Source organism: Ceratotherium simum, chromosome 12 (assembly GCF_057802395.1).
Source record: "Ceratotherium simum simum isolate JZ-2026a chromosome 12, ASM5780239v1, whole genome shotgun sequence".
Lineage (NCBI taxonomy): Eukaryota > Metazoa > Chordata > Mammalia > Perissodactyla > Rhinocerotidae > Ceratotherium > Ceratotherium simum.
Window position 1 is genome coordinate 70,551,896 of NC_141911.1, and position 26,359 is coordinate 70,578,254.

At 47.0% G+C, this 26,359-nt stretch overlaps 1 protein-coding gene across 6 annotated transcripts in view; it reads left to right on the forward strand.

Annotated features, from left to right (window-relative positions):
* Nucleotides 1-21,332, forward strand: part of LEF1 (lymphoid enhancer binding factor 1) — a 115,063-nt gene extending 93,731 nt beyond the window's left edge. For 3 of the 6 annotated variants that reach the window (XM_087437753.1, XM_014784601.2, XM_087437751.1), the window contains 3 exons: nucleotides 901-1,008; nucleotides 5,683-5,731; nucleotides 20,648-21,332. In XM_087437753.1, the coding sequence (XP_087293879.1) occupies nucleotides 901-1,008; nucleotides 5,683-5,731; nucleotides 20,648-20,727 (237 nt within the window). In that variant the 3' untranslated portion in view covers nucleotides 20,728-21,332. Of the gene's footprint in view, nucleotides 1-900; nucleotides 1,009-5,682; nucleotides 5,732-6,379; nucleotides 6,421-14,857; nucleotides 17,255-20,647 lie in introns of those variants that run through there. The other 3 variants (XM_004426596.3, XM_087437752.1, XM_087437750.1) reach the window with 2 other exon arrangements.
* The last annotated feature ends 5,027 nt before the right edge of the window (nucleotides 21,333-26,359 follow it).

The following is a 26,359-nucleotide window of genomic DNA, read 5'->3' on the forward strand; positions in this document are numbered from 1 at the left end:
CTGAAAACTGCCTTCTGGGACCTGGGGCAAGTTGTGTGAAACACATGCAAAGCAATGTGCAGATATAAGCGGCTTAAAATCCCCAACGGATGCCTTGCCTCCATCTGCTCTTTCGCTGTATGTGATATATGTTAGTGATCTACAAGGGAAGTGGAACGTTTGCAGGGTATCAGCCACTGCATTCTCCACATTCGATACTACAGTCTCCAGTTCTCCATGGCAAAATAAACTCAGGTAGTGCTCCTTGCTTTCCAGCCGTGAAGTGCCTGTGTGATTGTGCAGTGTTCTCGGTGTCCGCCCTGCACGATTAGTGTTTTCACAAGTGTGAGGAGGGTGAAGAGGCTGAGACACACAGCCTGACTTTTGACGTCTTGCTGTAGAGACGGGATCATGTGATGAAGGTTTCAGACTCTTCCTGTGACCCCGTAGGAGAGTGTCCATGGAGATGAGGGAGGAGGTCTCTGTGTGGAAAAGACATCTGGAAATTATCACATTTTGCATAAATAAATGGTGTTTGGGCTCAGATATCAGGATATGCTACGCACTGAAGAAGGGCTGAGCTGGGTGTTGAGGCCACCAGGGGAAGTTCTCTTTAATTTATACTGAAAAAGAGAAGGGGGGGTGACAGGTCATTGACTTTAGACACTGGGATCGACTTTGATGTGTTTCATGTGATATTGGAGAATAGGATCAAGAAACCAAAGTTTGAATTTCTCTCCAGCCACCAGACTCAAACTGGATTTCTGTGCCACTTGGGTCTTCTTGCTGTTTAAAAATAAATCAAAGCTTAAATGCTTAATATTTTCATTCTTTAATGTTTGAAACATGAAATATATAATACTGTTGCTATTGTGCTCACTTTTATTTGATTTTTTTCACTCCTTCCCCTCTTTGTTTTAGTGGCACGCCCTCTCCCGTGAAGAGCAGGCTAAATATTATGAATTAGCGCGGAAGGAGAGACAGCTACATATGCAGCTTTATCCGGGCTGGTCTGCGAGAGACAATTATGTAAGCCCCTCTGCCTCCAGTGCTCCCCCCTCCCCCCTCCTCTCTCTCTGGCTCTCCGTGAGGGAACTGTGTTTTAGAGTGTATCTGATGCTGGTACTATTTCCTTTAAAGTTAATGAACTTTATAATAAAGATTTCATGGATATGTTGTATTTTGAAAACTTTGAGCTGTCATAATTTTTTTTTTTTTTTGGCTATACATGCTAATGAATTTTCTAAAGTAAAACTTTTAACAAAAATCTTATTAAAATGTTGGTGATAAGGATTTTTTTTTTAATCCCATAATCTCATCATGTAAAGGCAACATTAGTAATAAGTAGTTACATTACCTTCCAGTATTTTTTCTGTGCATGTTTTTACTTTTTACTTGGACATAAGTGTGTGTGTGTGTGTGTTTACATACACTTTTGTGTCAGGCTGCTTGCTCATATATAATAAGCATTTTTCTGTTATGGCATAGTGTTTCTATATATCAGTTTTAATGGCTATACCATATTTCACTGACTGACTGTCACAGTTTACCATTTTTTCCTGCTTTTAGAAATTTAAATTGCTTTGTATTTTTTTTACAGTTGGTAATAATCCTGCATTGAACATATCTGTGCATAACATTTTCTTCTGTATTTAGGACTGTTATTTCTGTAGGAGAGAGTCAGAGCAGTGGAATTATTGATATATATTGATATATATATTGATATATATATATTGTAAAAGGATATAAATATTTTAAAGGCTCTTGATACATATTGTCAAATTGCTTTCCAAAAGGATTATATTATTTTACAGTTCTTATAAACAATGTATTCAAGTGACTGTTTTGCCACAGACTGATCAGAACTGAGTTAAAAAAATTTGTTTCATGTTAATGTACCCTGATGTCTATTATGTATTTTCAGATAGAGTAGATATTATTATATATATTTTTTCTTTTTTTTTATAATTTTATTTTTTTTCCCCCAAAGCCACAGTAGATAGTTGTATGTCATAGCTGCACATCCTTCTAGTTGCTGTATGTGGGACGCGGCCTCAGCATGGCCAGAGAAGTGGTGCATCGGTGCGCACCCGGGATCCGAACCTGGGCGGCCAGCAGCGGAGTGCACTCACTTACCCGCTAAGCCACGGGGCCGGCCCATTATTATATTTTTTAAGTTGCACTAATTTTCTTGGCAAAATATACTTCATTTATATTATCAATTATTTTATTACTTTAGCGTTTGAACATCTTACTAATGTAGTCAATACAGCAAAGATTATTTTTGAGAAAGTATATTAGGAGTGATATTTTAGTTTTATCATACCTTATAGAGGAGAATAATTTTGATTATTTAAGATTTTAATTTATAATTTTGAAGATCACTTTCATGTTCCATGTGAGACTAGCATGTGAAATGCCAGCTAGGACAGTCTTAGTATTAAGTGGAATTGTCCCCTGTAAAAAGGGCGAGGTGGAAGCCGTTTCAATATTTAATTTACTGTGTGGCCGTTGCTGCAGACGGTCCTGTGGGGTCATGTGTGAGGTCATACATCCCATATGATGAGACACCAAGACTCGTGGAGCACACTGCTCTCCTGTAACATGCTCTGGAGAAGAAGTCACTGCTGCTCCGGACGTGGAGCTTAAACCCTGGACGGGACCGTGGCGTGGACATCAGAGTCCTGTCGACGACTTCCGAGCAGCAGCTCGTGGACTCACCTGAGTCGTTGCTTAGGTGGTTTAATAACTACCATGTGCCGCGTGTCAAGAACGGTCTTCAATGCTTTTTGTGTTATTTTCTAAACCTCATGATAATCCCATGGCATAAATAGTATTACTGTGTCTCACAGATGAGGGAAATGGCGGGGTCGGGAGGTTAAGTAATTTGTCCCAGATCAGGTAGTGGCTAAGGTGCAGGTCAGCCCAGCTCTCCCTGACCTCACAGTCTATCGGGGCAGACTAGCTCAGTCTTCCAGTGCTTTCTTAAGAGGACTGCTGTAGTTAAAGAGTTTTCTCCCCTGAACAGGCTTCTGTTCTCTGGGCAGTAATTAGCATCTTTCTGTATAGAGCCTTTGCAATGCCTTTTAAGTGGGAAGATCAATCTCCCACCTAAAGGGTTTCAAAAGTGTCTGCTCCACCCCCTGGCCCCCGTCTCTTTTGGATGTGGTTTCCCTAAAAGGGGAGAGTGCCCTTCCTTCTTTGACCCACCGAAGAGCCTGGCTGTGCTGTGAATTTGTATAGATTTAGCTTTGCTTTGTTGAATGACTGAGTGAAGTTTCTATTTCTGATCCTTCAGTAAAGGAGTGAGTTTTCACTTTTAAAAAGAGAGAAACACACATTTTCTCTCACGCTCGCTCTCTCTTCTTTTCTCCATGTGGAGAGACGGGAAGAAAGTAGTTTTAAAGAAAGCCGGTGTAATGTGAATTTGCCTTTAAAGATTTTCCTCCTCACAATTTTTTCCCCATAGTTTTTAAAGGAAATTGTTTTGCATAACTTGATTTTATGATTCGCCCTTGAATGAAAGGGAAATGCTGCTTTGTTACATACAATTTTTATAATAATCAAAATAAGCCTGTTAATTAGTAAGGCCAACAGAAGTCCATCAAGTGATGGAACTTTAGCTGACGGTGTTCTTACAATAACAGTGCAAGAAGAGAGCTGAGCAAGATGCGTGCCTTGATCTCAGCATGTCCTGTCGCAATGCTATCTGGAGCCTCTCTGACATCATATTCAGTATATATCTCAGTGATTCAATATTAAAATTCCCTGTGGTATGGCATCATAGATTTTATAACTTGCATTTGTTTTTATAAATTTTTTATAACTTTTATAACTGAAGTTCTTATAAATCAACAATGCACATATTTTCTTAGGTGAGATCAGTCAAATATTTTTGTATTGTTAGAGCTCTTAAATTTAGTGCTTAATAACCCCAGTCCAGTCATGCATCGCATAACGACGGGGACACTTTCTGAGAAAGGTGATTCTGTCGTCGTGTGAACATCAGAGTGTACTCGCACAGACCTGGATGGTACAGCCTACTACACACCTAGGCTCTATGGTACTAGTCTTATGGGACCACCATCATATATGCGGTCTGCTGACCGAAACGTCGTTGTGTGGCACATAACTGTGCTATATGTAATTTTAATGAAAAATATTTTTATGTTTATCACACATGAATTTGTTTTTTGTGTAAGCTGACATTAATACATCCAAACTACTTAGGTCTTTTTGTCAACCATGAATGTAGGTTCTCTTGAAACGCTGGTTTATGCCTAGAACATAGTGCAGGTTATTTCACAAAGTCATTGACCACCCAACCCCTCGGGCCACAGTCGCCTGTTCTGGGCACATGCCGGGTGGCAGAGACATGCTGCGAGACCTGGGGGGTGCTCTTATGAGCCGATGGCCGTGTGGTGAGGGACCCAGGGACAGAGCCCTTACAGCACCTGTGAGGAACTAGGTCATGGTGGTGAGCTCTGTCTCGGGGGGGGGGGGGGAGGCGGTGTGGGGCCCAGAAGTTTCCTGGAAGAGGTGACCTTGAGATGAGTGTTAAAGGGCAGATGGGAGCCAGGAGGAGACAGTGAGGAAGGGGCTCCAGGCGTGAAAACCATGGTAACTCAGTCTGAAGGGAAGAGAGCGGATGCCTGTAGGAGCATCTCTCCCTGTTTGCTCCCCTCCTCCCACAGGACTTTGAATCATTTGCAGACTCCATGAATTTTGATATGCCAGAATATCTGCTGTTTGTCTCGGTGTTTATGAGGATAGTTTCAGTCCACTTTCCAAAGCTTTAAAGCCTCAATGGTCAGGTCAGGTGGCATGAAGAAAGCCTATCTTGAGGTACATAAAAATATATACTATTATATACTCACAATACATTCCGTGTAATCTTAGAGTTTTATTTTTTATTTGTTAATGTGATTATCACGGCAGACATAAGATAGAGATACTGGATGTGGTATGTGTTCTCTTACAGTGATTTGAAAATACCATCCTAATCCAGGTTGGTCATTTACTATTCATATAAGTCAAATATATACCATGTCTGTGCCCTATTACAATTATTGTTTGAGGGGAAAGTAATTATGAAGAAAAATGGAAAATTAGACCACTATTAAATGAGACCTAAAATTGTACATTTGTGATTAAGATGATTTTGAAATGTATTCAAGATTGCGTGCATGTCCACATTATGGTGTCTGTTTTAGGAAGCAAGGTGCTTACTGCCAGAATCAGTCTTCCCTTCTCCTGCTGTCCTTGGTTATTATGTCCTGCCTGTCCCCGGGGACCCGGGGCCTCAGTTAACATCGGGAGCTCTTAATTATGTGGTGGGACTCACAGTGAGGAGGATTTACCACGCACACACTCTGTGTGTGGTGGTTGGTATGGAAGGGACGCCTCCTAAGTGGGGGGTTCTGGGGCCGCAGCCCTAGGATGTCCCCATCCTCATGTGAGTGCGTGAGAGTGCTCCCATGTCAGGACGGAGGATGCCGACCATGAAGCTATAGAGACAGAGGTCACCAAGGGGTGAGAATCGTCTTCTCTCTCCCTCACGCTGACTGCTTCCAGGGACAGATGGGAGAGAGTGAGGGAGGACGAGGCCTCTTTACCCCTCTGGGGGCTGCCCGCCATGCTTCTGTCTCACTTTCAGCCACGTGCTCACAGTCTGTAACATGACGTGTGCCTCTCTTCTTCCAGGGTAAGAAAAAGAAGAGGAAGAGAGAGAAACTTCAGGAATCCACGTCAGGTAGGCACCATGCGACTTTCCCGTCGGTTCCTTTTATGTCTCTGCATCTTTCTGCATCTTTCCACACACCGCTGTATCCTCAGCTGTGACTGTGACTCTTCGCTCTGCTTTTCTTCCTGAAATTCTTTAAACGTGTTTACAAGACCTTTCTTTTCAATGTGACCACGTGAAGGTGCCTCTAAACACTCCTGTCCCGAACCCTGTTGTCTGCAGTCCTGGTTGTTGACTGTGGTTGCTTTTGTTTTATTTTTGCTTTTATTGTCTGTTTTCTTTGCTTTAACACTTCTGCTGTTTTTCTATTTGCAAAACTCCTCACAATAAAATTTTTTTATGATTCTATACCATGCTACCTGTGTCCCCTTGAGAACCTTTTCTGTGGTTTGGGTTATTTAAAAATAGCAAACATGATAATGGGGTAGACCAAACCCATCTGTTAATTCAAGGCATCAGTCAGTGAGGTCCTAGTTATTTCCCCTTTTTCTTTCATTAAAAATAAGGCCACTACTTGTGCTGCACAGATAAAAATGGCTGATGTAAGAACCAAGAGAAGCAGAGCAGACAAGTCCACAGGATGTTGTAGCTGCTACGTATTTGGAATGTACAAAAACCTCTTCAATAAAAGTTTGTTAAAGACACAATTTTCTGCAGGTACAGGTCCCAGAATGACAGCTGCCTACATCTGAAACATGGTAAGAATACTCTCTGGTCCTGCTGGCGTGGGGTATGCACAGGGGCACGTGCCCGTGCTCTCCTTGCTCACACCGATGCTGTCTGCATTGCTCCTTTAAGAGGAAACGCCACCAAAATCAAATAGCACTTTAAGAAATCCGATGGTTTTGATACCAGCTGGGTATTTGCGACGTCGCGTGTAAGCGCGCTCGTCTCTTCTCTTCCTCCCTTTCTGCCCCTTGAATCTTCCTCCATCGCCTCCCCCACTCATCTCTGCCATTCCTTACTGACCTGGGGCAAATCCACCTGCTTAACGACAGCAACAGAAACCAGCCAGCACAACGAGTCTTACTCTGCAAACCCAGGGCTGCGTGTGGGGAGCCCAGGCCCGTTCCAGCCCAGACTCAAAAGGTCTTGCTCTGTACACTTCTTCCCACTTGAGATGACATATAGACACTTGAATATATTTGTTTCTAATAAGAAAGATGTGTGCTTTATTTTTTCTGTTACTTAAAAATATGGCCTGGGCACTTATTTGAGTAACTGTATTTTGCTGTTGAGTATGTTTCTTTACTGGTGGCCATTGCTAGATCTCGCTCTAGTATTTATAGGTACTATTTAGCTCATTTCTCTTTACTATAATTGTTTTAGTTTTGACTACATGACCACCAGCCCTGGTGGGACCTTGGCTTTGTAAATTGGCTTGGTCTTTGCCGGTGTGTCTGCCTCTTGCCCTGTGACAGTTCTCAAAGGTGCTGCCTTAGATTCTGCTTTCTCCAGGACTGGCATCCAAGTCCTGTCAGTTCTCTTCTGAGTCTGTCTGGAGTCTCTGTCCCCTCGTGCTCATCGCCGCCACAGCCCCAGCTCAGGTGCTCAGACTTGCCATCTGGATTATAGTCTCTGGATAATTTCCCTGCCTCCAGACTTCCTTTCTGCCAGTTCATCCTCCATGTTGCTCCGAGAGGGATTTGCTAAAACACAAACTGACTGTGTCACCTCCCGACTTGCAGACAGTCAGTGCTTTTCGTGGTCTGCAGATTGAAGTACAAATCCCAGCGTGCGAGTCTGTCTCCACCCCATCCTCACGGCCCTATCCTAGGTCACTCTGGCGCTCGGCTTCTCCTTGCCTCCACCCGAGCCCTTCTGAGTCCTGTGCTCAGTCCAGATAAAATTGTTAGCAGTTCCGCAGTTAGCTCTCAGCCGCTGCACATGCCACTTCTGTGGCTGGACACCTGTCTCCTCGCCTGAGGAGGGGACGGCTCTGCGCGCTCTTTCTGAGAAGAGTGTTAGCCTGCCGATCGTTTGGTTCTGGACTAGATCCAGGTGACCCTACTTAATCTTTTAGAACTTAATTTTGGTGCTGAAATTTCAGCGGACTTTCCACAGGAGGCTGCAGAGATTTTTGGTACCGAGTAGATCTGAATTTAAAATCAGCTCTTTGGGCAATCTGCTTCAGCTTTGTAATCTTCATTTTTCTCACCTGTGCGACAGGACTGACCCCACCCACCCCAGCGGCTGTCTGCGTTCTTCGCTGCCCTCCCCTTCCCTCCGCCCTTCTCCAGGCCTGATGCGCTGCCTCCTCTCTCAGCAGCTCTCCTGAGCTCTGTTCAGACTCCCCAGGCTCTTCACAACTCCATCAGTGTTGTTTTATCTATCAAACCTCTTCTAAACTAATACTGAGTGGCAGGCTTTTCTCCGAGTGAGAAGAGGATCATCCCTTCATACAGGTGACCAGACAAGGTATCTGAAAAACAGTATCACCGCAGACTGGCCATATTTATGCAGCATAATGACTGTGAGTGGAGGACCTCTTCTGAGCTGGCTTCCCTGCCCCAGAAGCTCCTGGCATCACAGTAGAAGTCATTCTAGCAGCGAGCACACACACATGCTTTTGTAATTTTTTTTTTTTCTGGATTTTTGTCCTTTTAATGACTGAGCACAGAGCGGGGGACAGAGTCCTTTCCATGCTCTGCCTCTAAGTGTAAAACCCTCCCAAGTGCCGTGTACTCAGGACCGACATTCGTTGATTTACTCCATCTTCTGTTTGCACCAAAATCTTTAATGCTATTTCTATTAAAAATCATGCAAAAATATATTTTTGGGGGGCCGGCCCCATGGCCTAGTGGTTGATTAAGTTCGGCGCGCTCCGCTTTAGCAGCCTGGGTCCGGTTCCTGGGCTCAGACCTACACCACTTGGCAGCGGCCATGCTGTGGCAGTGTCCCACATGCAAAATAGAGGAAGACTGGCACAGATGTCAGCTCAGGGCCAATCTTCCTCAGCAAAAAAAGGAAAAAAAGTCTACTTCTTTACTGCAGAGTTTGGTATTTGATGTTACGTCCTTAGTGATTAAGACCGTGTAGTATTTTAGAAGACTGGGCTGAGTGTCTCTTTGTCCTGGAATGTATCCCAAACATCTTTTTTTATTTTTATTTTTTTAAATAAGTCACAGCTATCATTGCACTTTCTTGTCACTTATTTCTCCTAAAGGTCATGGTGTCCCCTCTACTCTACACCAGAAAAACGAAACAAAGTGCCCCCGCCACCCCCCGTGCCAACCAGCTGCCTGGTGAGGCTCCGGTGCGGCTTTCCCTGACGCCGGTCTCTGTGTCACCCTCCCCGCTGGTTGCTGGATCGGTCGCTGTCCCTTGCCCCATCCTGTTGTGGAGAGCAGCACTGCCAGTCGCTTGATGACAGTTGTGGAGCAGGGAGGAGCTCTGCCCGGTGTTCATAAAGATCTCACGTTAGGAATGATGGTTTCCTACTGCTCCCCACCCCTTGTTTGTTGTAGGAATTCAGAACCTTCCCTGTGTGTTGTCGACTTGTTTAGTCATCAGTCAGCATGTATTGAGCATTTAATAAACGCCAGGTTGCGTCATAAGACCTGGAAATAGTGTTGAATGAGGCAAGAAGGTCCCAGTTCTCGTGGTGCTGACAGCGCTGAGGGCGGCTGATGAGAAATGAAGAGGACGGCACCAGTGTTGTAGTAACAATCAGACGGGCAGTGGCTGTGTGGTCGGGAAGGGCCCTTCTGAGCAGGTGACACTCGGTAGTAACCGGTTGTCATCCCTGAAAAGCAGGTATGTTCTGTGTATGGTTCTGGAACAGAGCAGTGACAAAGAGATGGGAGACAAGGAACAGAGCATCATGTTGTCGGAAGAGCCTCGACTGGGAAGGCCGCCCAGGCTCTCAGACAAGCCCTGCGCCCACTGAGTGGCCTGGGGCAGGTCGTGTAAAGCTGCTGGCCCTTGTTCCTGGGCAGGCAGGAGAGGAAGGGCTGTGTGCATGGCCTCAAAGAGCCCCTGGCCTGCTTTGCTCTCCGTGTCTGCACTGTCCCCTGTGTTGTTAAAGAGAGCGGGTCTCCTTCACCACCTCGTAGTCCTCACTCCCTGTCTTCGCAGTGGTTCTGTGGAACTGACAGCACCTGTGTGATCTTGAAGGTGACCTGGCCATGGGTGGTGGGTCTTCATCCCCCCTCCTCCGTGGATGGGCTGCTCATGGGCAGGGGCCTTGGAAGCATTGCCCTGCTTTGGGGGTCTGAGTCTCCACTGCTGTTGTCACATATGGCTCCTCGTGTGCCTTCACTTCAGAAACAAGCCCAAGACATAAAACATTTGATGAGCACCAGTCCTGCAGCCAGTGTGCTGTGAGGTCTCCCACGGCTAGTTTTCAGTCCTGGAGGGAAGATGCTGAGTCTCTTCTGGAAGGTGAGGCCAGTGGAACACGGGGCCCAGCTGGGGAGAATAGCGTGACACCAGCAGGCAGCGATTTCTCTGAGGAGGTTTCTTTCTCTCATGTACATGGTGACACTCTGCTCTGTCCTGGTGTCCTTAAAGAAAATTCCTATTAAATCAGAAAAATCTCTGAGCTCAGATGTCCGTGTACGGAGCTCAGGTGCTGGAAGACTCCCATTCTTCTGAGCTGCTGTGGGGCAGTAAGCCAGGAGGAAAAGACCCCCTCTCGTGAGGAAGAGGCCTCTGGAAACGTGTCCTACTCCTTAAAAGATGCATGTCTCCTGGAATACACTTATTTTTTGGTGGGACGTGCCCCAGCCTAGAAATGGCTGGTGAGCAACTTCTCACACACCCACTTGCCCCTTCCTCCTGTGTGTTCCCACACTTGAGCATCATAAGAGGATTCACTCCGGTGAAATCAGGTTGAAACAGAGAAGTGCGCATTTACCCAGTCTCAACACCATACAACAGCTTTTAGGATAATTAGAAATGGGATCCATAAAAGCCATTCCTCCGGGTTGGAGGTGATTCCCAAGCTGTGGGGTCTTTCAAGGAAGACAGATTCATCCTTAGCTTCCTGGACTCACTTGGCACCTGTGGGGATGCTGGGAGCCCCGGCCTCGGGGAATACGGCTGCACACGTCCTCCTGTGTCCAGCTGGAAGGCCAGTGTCATAAATGCCAGTGGTCTGTTTGTTCACTCTGCAACACCCCGCGAGGACTGCTCCCCGAGTCAAGGGCTGCACTGGGGGCACTTGTTGAATGGACCCTGTCCCTTCCTGGAGAGCTCCCAGTTTAGGAAGATAAAGATATTCAAATGGGTGATTATAAATGTGTTTTATGTTACGAAGGAGGTGCATACAGGGTATTATGTAAAAATAAAGAGAAGAAGTATGTAAATCAGAGTGAGATCAAGGAAGGCTTCCTGGAGTAGGTGACATGGGCGCTGTCCGGTCGTGAGGGAATTCTTGGGTTTAATAGAACACTAGTCAAGTTGCTGTCAGTTTCCAGTGTTTCCGTGTGTTTTTGATTTGGAATATGTATCATCTTAAGAGTTTGTCAGAAGTCAGAGATTATCAAATACTGAACTTCCCTTTGTCCCTGACTTAATCAAGATTCATAAGGAATTAAAGAAGCAAAGAATTAGAAGTTTTGAAAAGCTAGAGAGAATTTTCACTCTGAGTTTACTAATTTAAAAACATAACTTTATAAATTAACTTTTACTTTAGCAAAACAAATACAAAAAGGCCAACATCTGAAAATTATATAGATTGAAAAGATATTCTTATCCTATCTCAATGTATTTCCTTTGATTATATAACATCAAAGAGCTAGTTTGAAAGTAGAAACAAGCTATCTTTTAAAAAAGACAAAAAAACCTCTGGTTAAACACACACGGAGAGACACACAGATACAGACACTCACACACGGATACAGACACTCACACACAGATACAGACACACACGGATACAGACACTCACACACGGATACAGACACTCACACACAGATACAGACACTCACACACTATGATTTGGGCTTTGGCCTCGTCTTTGTCTTGCACACTTGCTAAAGTGAGAAATTAAAATACGTTTTTTACTAAATAAAAACTTGAGCCTTTATTTCCCTGGGGCCAGGAGCTGTGCGGAGAGGAAATTTCTAGTACAGTGTAGCATGCAGTGGTTAACTGGGCAGCAGTTGCATTTACATCTTTAAAGAAGTTGTTTCGAGCTTTCCTTTCTATGGGGTTTGGGGACTCGGGGCCCTGGAGCCTTCCTCCCTGCAGAGCTGACCGGCACTGAGCAGGACAGGGACATCTTCAGGACGGGGACCCTGACAGTTCTGTGGGAGGCCGGGAGCGGGCTCAGTGTGGTCAGTGGGCTCATTGAGAAAAGCACTTATTTCTTAGGGTTTCTGTTGCTCACCTTGGTGCCTTGGACACTTCAGCCCAATCTTTGCTCTGAATCCTGCTCCACAAGTTCAGGTGTTGTCACCCACGTTAAGTGGCAGTGGCCTCTGGGTTTTCGCTTCTGGGTTGGCGTGTCTGGTTAGAGCAAGGCCACGCTCTTACAAAATCATCAGGTTGGAAGAAGCTAGAGAAATCTTAAGGCTTGTCCCAAATCTCAAGGTAAAAATTAAGGTTTTGACAATGAGAGAGTGAAAGAATGCCCCCCTGTTTTCCATCCTCACCTTTTTGTCCCATGCTTGGGCACTGAGTGAGTCAGGCCCTTAGGGAGCCCCTGGCCTAGAATTTTTACTAAACAAGCAGGAGACGATGGCTGTCAGCTCCTGGGAGGGGAGCATCAAATCAGGAGGTGATGGCTCTCAGATCAGGTGCCAGGACGGCACAGCAGCAATGGCAGCACGTGGCCATTGCCTGGGCCTGGGCCCAGGCAGCATTTCCTGGGAAAACGTGCGCCCTGCTCAATGCTGTCCCAGAGCTCCCCCTACGGTGGTCCTTTGATGGAGGCCCAGCCCAGCAGGGACCTCCTGGTTGTCATTTTGCCAAGTGGTTAGATGAAAACAGCTGCTGCCCAGTATGTCTCATCGGGATCGCTGGGTTACCCTGCCCAGGAGCTGGAGGGCTCAATGGCGTGGAGAGGCTCACACACGGTACCTTCCCTGGGCACGTTCCCAGTGAGGTGGTGGCCTGCCCATGTCATCTTCCCTTTTATGTTTGTCCATAAATCCCTCTAAACTTGTCACGAATTCGTAGGAAACTTGTAGAGAATTCACAAGGCAGTGAGACTTGACTAATGTTCCAGTCAGAACATTCAATAGAGAAAATTCAGATATCTGACAGGAAGGGCAGCCTTCATCGCATTGTCCCAAGCGGAGATGGCATAACACCCCTGTGTGGCGGGACTGAACCACGTGTGGACTGCAGGTTTTCAAATCCTGACGGTTCAGCAGGATGCCCTGTGCACTCTCGGAAGATGGGAGCTTGGGAGCCTTCGGATGATGAGGAGCAGAAACAGCCACGCTGGCTTAAGGAGAATAGGGAAGTCTAATTTAAGGATACAGAGCATCTTGTGGAAACCAAAGACAATAGTGCCGTTAGGCCAAGGCGAGTGCTGGAAGATGACCTTGGGAAGCTGTGCAGATGCCTTCCCTGCCTCCCGCTCTGCCCCTCTCCATGCGGATTGACTTCCTCGGTTCTTGGATCCACACGTCCAGAACTGTTAAGTTGATGTGTTATTACAACATCATTCTCCCAGAGAGATGCTGATTCTTGCAAATTCCGGAGGAGGAGTTCTGGTTGGCCCAGCTTGGGTCAGACTTTGTCCCCAGTCTGTGGTCAACTGTGGCCAGAGGAGATGGTCACACTGACCAAGTGGCCATCGGGCACACTGCTCTGGTGGTGGGTGGGCTGGAGTTGGGATAATCTCAAGGGGCCTAGGCAGCAGCCCGGCAGGTGTCCGCTCCGGCTGGCTGGCGGCCGGGCTCCAGTCAGCACACGAGGCGATGTGACCTGGACGGTGAAGGGTTAGTGAAGGAATTCGGAGAGGACTGTACCTAGGGTGAAAGCTTTGACAGTCTCTGCTGGGCTGCAGTGTCCTCCCAGCAATTCCTCTCCCTCTTTAATGGTCAGAAGAGCCAGCATTGTGTGTATGTTGCCTTGGGAAACAGACTAGCAAGGTGGCCACGTGCCAGGAAGGGAGAGAAGACAGCTTGTCAGAAAGCTCTTGAGACGTAGTAGTTAGCATTGGTCATAAAGCCCATGAACTTGGATTAAGATCAGTCGACTTAAGAACGGTTTATAGAGTAAAACAATTATTTTGGACAGATTCTGTTTAATAGAATGTTTTTCTCCCTGCACCGTCTGGAGCTGTGGAGGAGATGAGCACTTCTGGATAATGGAGTTTATCCAGAACTCTAGGTTTACTGCTTTAAGCATCAAAACATGTCATTTTAATTTTAACTCTTTGGGGTGCAACTCTATCTTTTTCCACAGAGTGCATGGAAATTAAATGTCTGTGAACACCTCATGCATTATTCTACAGTGCGTGTACTGTTGTAGCACACAGTATATGCTAACACAGAATTGGTGCTGTTTGCTGCTATTCTGAATGACCCTAAATCGTGTGGGATTTTACCAAATCCGCTCTTTATAATTTTTTGTGTCTTCCTTTTCTTTCTGGAACTGTACCCCTCCCCTAAAATCATTTGTTCCTTCTGATCACTGTGTGGATTTGGGAACCAGAAAACGGCTTCTTTGGATGATATACACATTAAGAGCAGACAGAGTCTGAGTTGGGGCTCTGGAGGGTGCTCCCATGAGGAAGGGTGACGGGCCGTATTGTGCAGGAGTTTCTGGATGGCATTGTGATAGCTTGAGGCTTCTTCACTTCCTTTTCCTGGGTTGTGTTCTTTAGAATTGAAGCTGCCAGCTAATGGAGACCCAGAGGGGGGTCCTGCTTAAAAAGGCCTGCCCACTCTAGCAAAGTCACTTGATTCTTTTTGACATAATGAGAAAAAAACAGAAAGCATTTCAGGTGAACAATACTGCTCACTTTTTTGCTTAAGTTTTAATTCACATCCAACCTGAAATTTTCTGAGTTTTCAGATACATTCTCTGTGAATGTAACACATTTTTTGCTGCACTTTTGGGATTACTCTTCTGAGCTGTCATTGTGTTTCTGGAGACATTCTATTTCCTAAGAGATATCTTATAATAGTTCATGAGAGCTATTTCACAGAATCCTCTATTGTCTTCATTTCCCACCAGAAGTCCTGTAAACAGTCTGAGTCTCGCTCACCACCCCGAACTCGTCGTGTGAAGTTGGAGCCAATGTTTCTGGACCACGCACCATGTCCCGGGTGCTCTCGTAGATGCCTCTGCTTACGTTAGCCCATCCCTTCCTGTGGCCGCCCTGTGAGGGACGGGAAAACACCAGCGACTTGTCCCGGGCCCTGTGGCTGCTGTGCAGCAGGGTCGGGTTTGAATCTGGATCCGCCTTCAGTGCCGAGTCTCCATCCTCCGCAGTGACGAATGATCACTGTGCCCTCTCACGTGGCAGGCACTGACCAAGCTCATCACACATTTTATCTCCTCTCATCCTCTCAACACACTTTCAGGTGTAGCAGCTTATTATTTCTGTTTTGCAGATGAGGAAACTGGTGTTAAGTTACTCAAGATAACCAGGTAGTCTGATGAAGCCAGGGTTCAGACCCACCCCGGACTGACTGTCCCTAGAGTCACACCCTCAGCCTCCCTGTGCCACATGCACTTGGATACACAGACACAGATACCAAGCACAGGCATAGCAGTGGGAAAAGTTGGTTTGAAAAGAAAAAAAGACAAGTGTGCACTGATTCTGTTGCCTCATTTTTTTTTTTTTTTTGGTGAGGAAGATTGGCCCTGAGCTAACATCCATCACCAATCCTCCTCTTTTTGCTGAGGAAGATTAGCCCTGAGCTAACATCCATGCCCATCTATCCTTCTATCTATGTGGGATGCTGCCACAGCATGGCTTAATGAGCAGTGTGTAGGTCTGCACCCAGGATCCAAACCAGGAAACCCCAGGCCGCCAAAATGGAGCGTGCAAACTTAACCACTATGCCACCAGGCTGGCCCCCTGTTGCCTCATTTTTAAAAAGTGAAGTTAGCATCTTTAGTGTGGAAGAACTTAGAGAAAAACATCAATTGGATAAAGAATTTGGAGGTGGGTAAACGAGCTGGGTCTGTGTAAGTTACTGTCTTGAAGCCCTTCACTTTACAGAACTAATGCGGAGTTTTCAGGCTCTTTTATTCGATACTCTTCTCAGGAACATTCCTATCGTTTCCAGCAGCAGTGAGGATCCAGCGGGGAGACCTGCCCCGGGAGGCCCAGCCTCTAGTCTCATGTCCGTCCTCAAAGCAGACACACAGAGCTGGTCAGGAAGAGACACCAGCAGCTACAGAGAGAAGTCAGAAATTCCCCTAGAGCAATTTATTAAGAGTTATGGGCCTGCTTCCGAGTCCTCACCCAAGTCCGTTTAACTGATCATAGTTCACTGTGAAAACGGCAGAGAAGAAGCAATACAGTTTCAGGAAGCCAGCCTTGGTGTGTGTAGCCTGGACCCAGGCACAGGCCGGGGGCCCATCGTAGCACTGACTCCTCCCTTCTCCGGGTTCTGGGATCTTCCTGCTTCAGAGCCTGTGTCTGGGGACTGACTCGTCCTGAATGCTGGCACTAAGGACCAACTCAGCTGCAGAAACAAGACTTGGTGCTAACCTTCCTAACCACACACTACCCAGTAATTGAGAAAAAGGAGAAATACTTGATAATGTTTAGTGCCAAGGAGCTGAAGTTGGCTTTTTAGGTTATACTTTGAATCTTAGAGGAGATTTCAACTGCAAAGTTAACCTCTTAAGTCCTTTGTTCTTTATCCTCCTGCTTTCCTGAGGTGGGCAGTGGTCCAGATGTGGACCACCTCCGTGGTGATAAAGGTGCTGTGACTACTGAGGACAGACCGACGGACGGGTGGGAAGTCGGCAGGACAGAAGGAGAGAACGAGTGATCATTTAGCTCATTATGTGGGTGTGGTGGAGAGGACGTATGTTTAGGGCCCAAGAGCAGGTCCCGCGCCTGTTGGTGGGGTGACCTCCAGCATGGTGTTCCACCCCACACGGCTGGTTTCCTTATCTGTGATCTGGCGGAGCCGTGGCGATGGCGATGGGACATGGGACATGAGGGACCTGTCCCAGGACCTGCATGTCAGCAGACTGTCCACCTCGAGGTCAGCGAGGCTCAGCGTGACACGTGTGGAACTGGGAGGCCTGGTGCTCTCTGGGTCACCCCGGGCCATCTGTGACCGTGTGGCTCCGTCTCCTCTAAGACGACAGCCGGACAAGCTGTGTCACGCTTGCTGGCCACTCTAGAAGTCTGCCCTCCTCATCTTGGTGACGTGGGACACGGCTCAGCCAGAGTCCAGCCCCGGAGGAGCAGCCGCCGCCAGTTTGCCCGAGGGAGGCAGGCAGCCTGAGGCAGGGCACGGGCTGTGTGGTGGCCCCGGAAGGCGGTGTCTGCGATTAGGATCTGCCTCTGTTCGCCTCTCACAAAACTCATCCGATATTCTCTCAAATTTTGTGGCCTAACTGGAAACGTTTACAAGTCCCTGCTCCTTGCTCGTAACATGGGGAGGGAGGGAGGAGGAGGGTCTTAGACTCCAGCCCACCTCTCTGGCTTCCTCAACGCCTCTGGACAAGGAGGCGACATTACCCGACACCAAGGAGGGCTTCACATGGGGGTCCTACAGGCCAGCACTGCTGCCCCCACTTGGCCCAGACAGCTGGAAGGACCGAGTGAGTCGTGGGTCCTGTGCTGACCCTCCTTCCCTGGGGACAGCCTGGGAAGGGGGCTGGCCTGCCGGCCCCTAGATTCCCAGAAAATCCTGTGTTTGGGCTTATGGAGGAATTTCCCGCCTTCCCTTTCTTCCCTTCTTCTGAGTGGAGGCCTAGAAAGCCTGATGCCTCAGAGCCAGGGCTGCTTGTCCCCCAGAAACAGGTCCATCCTGAAATCTCCAGATTCCCTTTTACTACTTGGGCTCTTAATAAGTGATCCTGCCCATTTGGTGTGCCAGTCCCATGTGGTTAGTGGGATATTTTGTTAAGATGAGCATCTGGTCCAGGAGAGCTTCATGGGTTTCAGCTGGATGGTGGGGGGGACCAGGGTTGTCTTGTGCCTCCTTCAAATCCACTCTACAGCTGGCTCAGCCGGCGACCCCTGGCGGAGGGAGGCCAGCCTTACATGTGAGGCTGGGGCTCTGTGCTGCCTTTGAAGGGGAGCCCTAATTGCCAGCTTTGATTGCATCGGATTCACTGGTGGGTTGGGCCGAATTGGGGCTGCCTGGCCCGGCCCAGTCTCAGCCACAGCCCCGCAGTGAAGCCTTAGATGTGGGAAGGCTCCAGGCTCCGGATCCTCATGCCTGTGGTTTCTTGAAAAGAAGCTTGATTTGACCCGTTTTGTGTCTGTAAAGCAACACCGTAAGGCCCCCATTTCTCCCATTTGGAGGCAAGACTTGTCTGCCCGACGACCCTCTATTTACAGGAGCAGACGGGTTCACACCGCCTTATGTGATAGCGAGACAGGGTCTCCGCCAGTCTCTTTCAGTACTGGTTACCCTGTGCCCAGAGGAGAGCATCCCGGGGGGGAGTCCTTCTTCGGGTGGCAGTTGCGTGGAGGGACTCTGGGCCAGCTCTGCAGGAGGATTTGTGAGAGGACTGCGCTCAAGAAGTCACAGCGGGAAGACGGGAGAGAAATAGCTTATTAGGAGATGAGATTCTTTCCAGGGAAGCTGCATGCTATCCTTGTGGTAAATGGCCGCTCTGGACAGCCAAGTCTGTCTGAAGAATTGTGTTATTGTGCTCAGCCCGAGAGGGGAGGTGGGGAGGGCACCTTGGGGTGAGGCAAGGAGGGGAAGGGAGGACCTGCTGAGCTGGAAGGGCAGAGTGCTACAGACTGGAGGGGTCAAGCCCTGCTCGGGAGTCGGGGCGACAGCTGGGCCACAGAGCTGGGTCTTTACACCCCTCACAGTCAACCTGTGGCTGTGGATGGGGTCAGATCCCAGCAGAAGGGCCATTTGCCTCCTTCAGCAGACAGACACTCCTGGCTGCTACTGGCCAGTCCTTTCTGAAGCACAGCACTTGCCTGGCTGCTGAGAGCTCCTAGCCCAGGGCTGCACGGCCACCCCTTCCTCATCAGGACGAGCAACCCGGACCAAACCTGGGGTCAGTAGAGTCTACAGGCCCCTCACCGCCGTCCCCCGCTCTGCTCCTTTCTCCTTGGAAAGGTAGGGCCTGCGGAGCTCTCAGATCCTCCTGTGTGAAGGATCTGTACATGCTTCCGTTATTAAAAACCACAACGCCGCAGTGTGTTTTCCTGTTACACGGGAAAGGGCTAATTTTGCGGGCAGGTGGGAGCTGAAGTGGTCCTGGAGCCCCTCCTCAGCTGGCGGCGTCCTGTGGCTGGTTCCCTCCGTTCTGTCTTTGTTGGGTTTGTTTCTTCAGTCACTGCGCAGATACAGATAGCGTCGTCACAGTCCCATCAGGCATCTGGAGGGACAGCATTGGCAGTCGCTGCAGTAGTAATAACAATGGCCGACCATGGTAGCTAGCCCTGATAACAGGGCTCACAGTGCGCCCTGCGCCTTCCCAGCCCCCTAAGGGCTGTAGCCGAGCCCGTGCTCACAGCAGCCGGTGGGGCGGCATCCCCCTCAGCCCCACCCTACAGAGCCCTCTCCTTCCAGCGATAGCACTGTGTAGGTTGTAACTCGCTGTCCAAAGTTTGTTTCATCGTTAAACTATTTCAAAGCTTCCTTTTATTTCTCCTCTATTGTTTCTTTCCTCTAATGTCACTCAAATAAAAAGCATAAAGGAATCCACTATTATTTAGAATTAACTTTTTACAGGAAACTTCTGCTGTCACAAGGACAGCGCACAGGCACAGAGAGCTGGGACTCGCCTGGGGCGTCGGGGAGCCAGGGCAGCTGGGTGTTCAGGCCTGTGGCTGTGGGGCAGCCCCCCAGCTCAGAGCAGGGAGGCAGATGCTTTCGGAGTGCAGGGACTGGACTTGGGGATGCGTTCACCTTCCTTGTGTCTTTGTCTCATCTTGTTACAATGTTACATGTTAGTCACTCTTTAAAATCTCAGATCATTAAAGCTTTTGGGATTTGGGGATTCTCCTTTTTGAAAGTCATTACCATGAGCAACATCCAACAATTACTTAAATAACTTGCCACGTGTACCTTCCAAGGCTAACATTAGAGAACCTAGTCGTTGTGAAGGAAACCAGTCCTGAGAATTGTAAAGTCTTAAGTACGCCCCGCTGCAGCGTGTGCGGTGCGCTGGTCACTGGAGTGTGGCTCAGTCCTGTGTAGAACCACACGATGGCTCCCCACAGTGGATGGAAGAGACCAGACACTTGAGAATGACGAATCTCCCTGATCTGGCCATCGCCTGCCTCCAGATCCATGTTTGGACATTCCCTCCTGATGTTTTTCAAACATGTTTCTGCTTACCATGACTCCAAGGATTAAATGCGCTTCACATCATCACCCTGTATATATGTATGTACACACATGTATGTACATATACCTGCATATACCATACATATACCCTGTTCATACGTATACACGTACACACACGCATATACCATACGTATACCCTGTTCGTACATACATACACACGCATATACCATACATATACCCTGTTCATACATATACACGTACATATACCATACATATACCCTGTTCGTACATATACACATACACGCATATACCATACATATACATGTACATACATACACATGCACCCGGAACCAAAGTCAACATTGCGGTAACGTGTACTCACTCTCTAACGTAGTCTGAGGCTTTGGGGCCACCATAGGGCAGTCCGTGTTAGCCGTCACCAAATCAGCAAAGTGGAGTAATTAAATGCAGAGGTCTTAAGATGTATGCCATGTGCAACAGAGTTTAGAATCTTTTAAAGGCCTGTGGCAAACTCACACTGACAGCATTTCATTTGTTCCTTCTTGAGGTGGAAAACGAAGCTCATTCCCAACGTGCAAAGCCAAGGCAGCGACCCCAGGACCTCTTCTGGAGATGGAAGCTTGTTGAAAACCCAGACTGTGTCCAGGGCTTGCCCAGCCGACCCCAGAGGAGAACTGACACCAACTTCACCCTGAGGTCACTGCTCGAGACTCTGATCCATAAAGACAATCACTGCCAACCCCCTTTCATCGACTGCAAGAGCCAAGTTCCAAAATACAGCATAAAAGGTTTCTCAGAAGAAAGGTATAAAGCACACGAGAATGCCGGCAGGCCCTGGGCCGGCTGAGCAGCTCCCCCCTCATCTCCGGGCATTTCCCAGAGCATCTTGCATCCGTACCTGAACCCTTTGGCAAGGACAGTAGCTTGGCTCCCTTCGCCTGCCGCAAGCAGCTGGAGCCGGCAGCCAGCACACCCCCCGGTGTCCCGGCGGGGGAATGGGTGCAGGAGTCCCTCCTTGTTCCTTTCTTCGTTTTCCTTTCTCCTCTGGCTTCTCTTTAACAGTGCAAAAGGATCAACCTTATGTTTGCTTCTCTTTTTTTTTAAACTTGAATTTTTTTTTAATTTACACTTTTTAGTTTTAACTTTCTTTGTTGTATATTTTGCTAGCTATGAGCTTTTAAGTAAAATTCAAAGATCTGGAAAAGTTTGAAATAAAAACAAAATGAAAAGGAGTCTTTTCTTGAGCAACATCTTCTCCGATGAGTGGCTTCTCTGTGATCAGCTGTAACAGGCAGTGGCCTCTCCTGTCAGTCAGCTGTCGGGTAGAGCCACGTCACTGCAGCAGCCACGTCCACTGTGCTGGGAGCAGGCGGCAGTCCTGTTTCGTTTTATTTTCTTCCGATCTCTTCTTTTTTTAAACAGTAAGCCTTCCCAGATACTCTCAGCAGACCCATTTGCAGTGAATTTTCATTTCCTTCCTTCTTACCCCTTGTAAAAAGCCCAGCACTTGAATTGTTCTTACTTTAAATGTTCTGTATTTGTATCTGTTTTTATTAGCCAATTAGTGGGATTCTATGCCAGTTGTTAAAATAAGCAATGATGTACCCATTTTTTTTAAATAGCAAGGCACAGCCTTCACCCACAACTGTCATCTAACGTTTGTCATTCCAGTTTGAGTTAATGTGCTGAGCATTTTTTAAAAGACGCTTTGTAATAAAACATTAAAAAAAAAATGTCATTTTTTAAAGAGTGGAGTTCCTGATAATCTGGAGTTGGTAATGGTGAACTGAGTCCACAGGCCAGGCCGGAGCCAGCCTGTCCACATCGGGGGCGCTGCTGGTGCAGCCTCCTCTGGGGACGGGCCAACACCTGTCTCCAAGACATGCAGTCCTCAAAGATCCCTGTACAGCCTGGACCTGCCACTCCTGTCCCAGCCGTGGCTATGAGTCAGGGCCAAAGGGAATGATGAAGTCGCCAGATTCAGATGGGAGTGATGCTCTTCGTTCCGGAGCACCTCAGACGTCCCCACGGGCTCCAGCCGTCGGCCTCGGATGCTCACAGCAAGTGTGCGGGTACTTTCCATCTTCATAGCTTGCTCGTTCTCAAACCAAACTGGGCTCCCCAAATCAAGCTGTCCCTGTGCTGAAGGTGTTAACTCCCACTCATCTCTCCAAAGGCAACATTTTCCCAATTTTGAGTTTGTATTCCATAATTTTCCTTTTAAGCTTTCGTTATACTAGTATGTAAGTTGCTATCTGACAGCAAAAATTGTTTTAAGTTTAAAACATCAGTTATTTCATGGTCTTCCACAATAGTTTTCCATCCTTTTGGTTTGAGAACCATTGGTGCCACTGGTCTAACTTCAATCTCTGGCTGAAATTCTAGTTCTGTTTCTTTTCTCCAGCCTTCAGTACAGCTGGGGCACAGCTGGCTGCCATGCTTGTAATAACCTTCCGCACACTGTGCTTGCAGATCGCCATTAAACCGCCCCTCCAGTTTCTCTTCCAAGCTAAGTAATCCCAAGTCCTTGAACCTTTCATCATCGGTCCTTTAATCATTTTCATTACTATCCTCTGGAACCTCTCCAATTCCTCTTCATTTAGTCCTAAAACTTGAACCAGGGGAGTAAAGTACATTCTGTTATAAAGGTTTCATATTCATTTGAAAGTTGTCTGAGTTTTCTTAATGTACGTGAACCAAGTAGTTACAACCGTCTAAAGCTGCCTCCATGCTCTGTTCCGGAGTTCACTAGAAAATCCAAAGAAATGGAGTGAGAGGTGACATTTAACTGTTACTGTTTGAGAAAAAAAGTTACAGCAACACATTGGCTCTTCTGGAACTTAGAAGGGAACGGATTAATAATAAAGGTCTGTCCATTAAGTAAACAGCTAGCACATAGAGCTGACAATCAGCTGTGGCCAGAACCCACTCAGGTCCTCTCTCCCTCGGTTCTTCCTCCTCTATTTTTATGACACCAAAAATGAGTAAACAATGTTGAAAGAATGGGCTGTTTGGTTCCTCTGAGCCAGTTGTTCCTTCCACAAACTTGTTCCCCTCCTAGTTTTCTATACTCCTTCCAGAATAACTTTTCCCAAATAACTTTGGTGTCACAACACAGGGCACATTATTGGCCCATTCTGCCCAAACCCTGCTTTCTGCAAGCAGCCTGTCTGGGGAAGGAGAGTCAAGAGTCGCCCAGAGGTACAGCCCAAGGAAGCCATCCTGGGGCATCTGTGGGCAGAGGGACCGTCTCCCACCACTGTTCCTGTTGATCTCAGAGTGACGAGTGACGTGGCCCCTTCCCTGCAGTAAGTGCAGAGCTGAACTGTGTGCCAGGAGAGGAGGATGGGTCAGCTGCTCTCCGGAAGCCGAGCCTTTCTCTGAGCTCACGGCTGGCACGCTGGTCCCTACAAAGGGGTGTTTTCCTTCTGGTTTTAGTTTGTTTGGTTGCTAGCCTTGCTGGCAACTACCTGTTTAGCTGGAAGGGACCTTTGATAAGTTTCACAACTACAGCTGTCCTAAGTACAGTAATTTTTTCCTCTATAGTTTGGTCTAAGGCTGCAACAATATGAAAACCTCTAAGCAGGGGCCCATGAGCAATAACAAGATGTCTGTGTGGCTTTCCTTTTAAAGGAGAAAAGTCATGAGGGAGTAATACATGGTTTTGACAGAAAAGAGAAACTTAAAATTCCACATGACATAGTTGTTCTACAAATTACATTTACTATGTCTGACACAGGATGTTGTCTTTCGTACATAGAAACCTGGGGAACTTTAAGAGCTGCCCTGTGAAACCTAACTTCTAGTTCTGATAAGAGGTTAACATCCAAAGTATATAAAGAACTTATACAACTCAATAGCAAAAAACAAACAATCTGATTAAAAAATGGGCAGAGGATCTGCAAAGACATTTTCCCAAGGAAGACATACAGATGGCCAACAAGTACATGAAAGGATGCTCAACATCACTAATCATCAGGGAAATGCAAATCAAAACCACAAGGAGATATCACCTCACCTGTTAGAATTGCTATTCTCAAAAAGACAAGCGATAAGTGCTGGGGAGGATGTGGAGAAAAGGGAACCCTTGTGCACTGTTGGTGGGAATGTAAATTGGTGCAGCCACTGTGGAAAACAGTATGGAGGTTCCTCAAAGAATTAAAAATAGAACTATCATATGATCCAACTATTCCACTTTTGGGTATTTATCCAAAGGAAACAAAAACACTAACTTGAAAAGGCATCTACACCCCACGTTCATTGCAGCATTATTTAAAATAGCCAGGATATGGAAACAACCTAAGTGTCCACTGATGGAGCTTGAGGGCAGTATGCTAAGTGAATTATGTTAGAGAAGACAGCTACCACATGATCTCACCTGTATGTGGAATCTAAAAACAAAAACAAAAAAACCCGGAACTCACAGATAAGAGAACAGATTGGTGTTTGCCAGAGAGGGGAGAAGGGATGGGTGAAGGGGGTCAAAAGGTACAAACTTCTAGTTATAAAATAAGTCATGCGATGTCATGTTCAGCATGGTGACTATGGTTAAGAATACTGTATTGCATAGTTGAAAGTTGCTGAGAGTAAATCTTAAAAAGTTCTCATCACAAGAAAAAAAACTTTGTAAATATATATGGTGATGGATGTTCGCTCGACTTATTGTGGTGATCACGTCACAATTCAAACAAATATGGAATCATATTGTACACTTGAAACTAATATAACGTTCTATGTCAGTTATACCTCAATTAAAAAAAACACCTAACGACATGTAAGTTCGAACTGCTTTTTAATAAAAACTGAATAGTTTGACTGCATCTTACTACTAACAGAAGAATGTGAGTTTGAATGCCGCTCACGTGCACGTACTGTGGAAACAGCAAGTTCCCTGGTGGTGCTGGCTGCCGCCTAGTGGAGACCATTTGGAAGGTGCTGTTCACCGTGTAATGGGAAAACCTAGGGCACCTCACTCTGCAGCTGGGAGCAGTTCTGGGGGAGGAGACGAGCAGAAACAGTGTGCTGAGAGCTGCTATTTAAAATAAACATTACTAGCACCATCAACCTAACTTAGAACTTTACACATATTAGTTAGGTAACACAGAATTAGTAACTTAGAGTAAAACTTGAAGAACTCAAGTGAACACTGGTAGTTTACTCGCCCTTGTTGTGGGAATAATGCTAATGTTCTTGATCATCATCAGTGTTGGGATCTCAGGAACCTGGTGTTAAAAGGAAAGGATGGATGCGTTCATCCAGTACATTCTTCCTGAGCACCTGCCCAGGGGCTGCTGAAGTGACTGCACACTGGTTGTAAGGTTGTCCACCATCTGCACTTGCTGTAGTGTACAAGCACCCTCCTCCCCGCAGAGCAACGTGCACTTGAACAAGCAGGCTCCTGTCGTAGGAAGGAGGTGGTGTAACGGGAAAGCCCAGGTTTGGAGGCGCACCGAGCTGGACGGCGTCCACTTCCACAGCTGTTGGGTGGGGTCCCACCGACCTCTACAAGGGACGATGAGAGGTGAACGAGGGAGACACCTGGCACAGAGGGAATGAATTTCCTTCCGAATTGCTTGAGCTTTCTTGTCCAGTGTAAAAACTGTTTTTGTATTGTCTAGAGCTAGAAAGCATCTGAGCATACTTCTTCTGCCCATGGAGGCAGCTGGTAACCAGGACTAACCAATCTGTTTTGGACCAACAATCAAGGAAATACTTATACAAAAGGGACAGAGTCTGGATTTTATTGGTCATCTACGCTGATGTGTTCATTAAGTATTTTTCTTAATTTATAACAGCTTGAGATGTTATCAGCTAAGTTCATTAAGTTTTTCGTCTCCATTAAATGTATGGGAGAAATTGGTAGAAAATGTATTATTTACCAGATGGAGTGAGAACACTGCATAGGAAGACTTAATCCCACAACTGTTCCTCGTAGTCACAGAGGAATTAGTCATTTTCTCTTCTCCGCCTTCGGTGGAATCATTGAATTATGTTCTACGCTGTCCTGATCTCTTCTCCCATCAGGTAGAAGGTATGAGGTGACCACAGTCAAATGGAGCCCCACTAACTGGCCCGTTTGCTGGCACAGGTCCTTTCCAAGTTAGCTCAGACCCCACTACTCTGAACTGGAGAAAGGTAGCGCTGTTTCCAGTGTGGCCTGCCCTCCGCGCCAGCTCTGGAGATGCCCGTCAGAACTCACTCAGCAAGGCCCATGTGGGGCTCCCTGGGGGCTTATGAGAGCCCAGAGGTGCCTGTGACA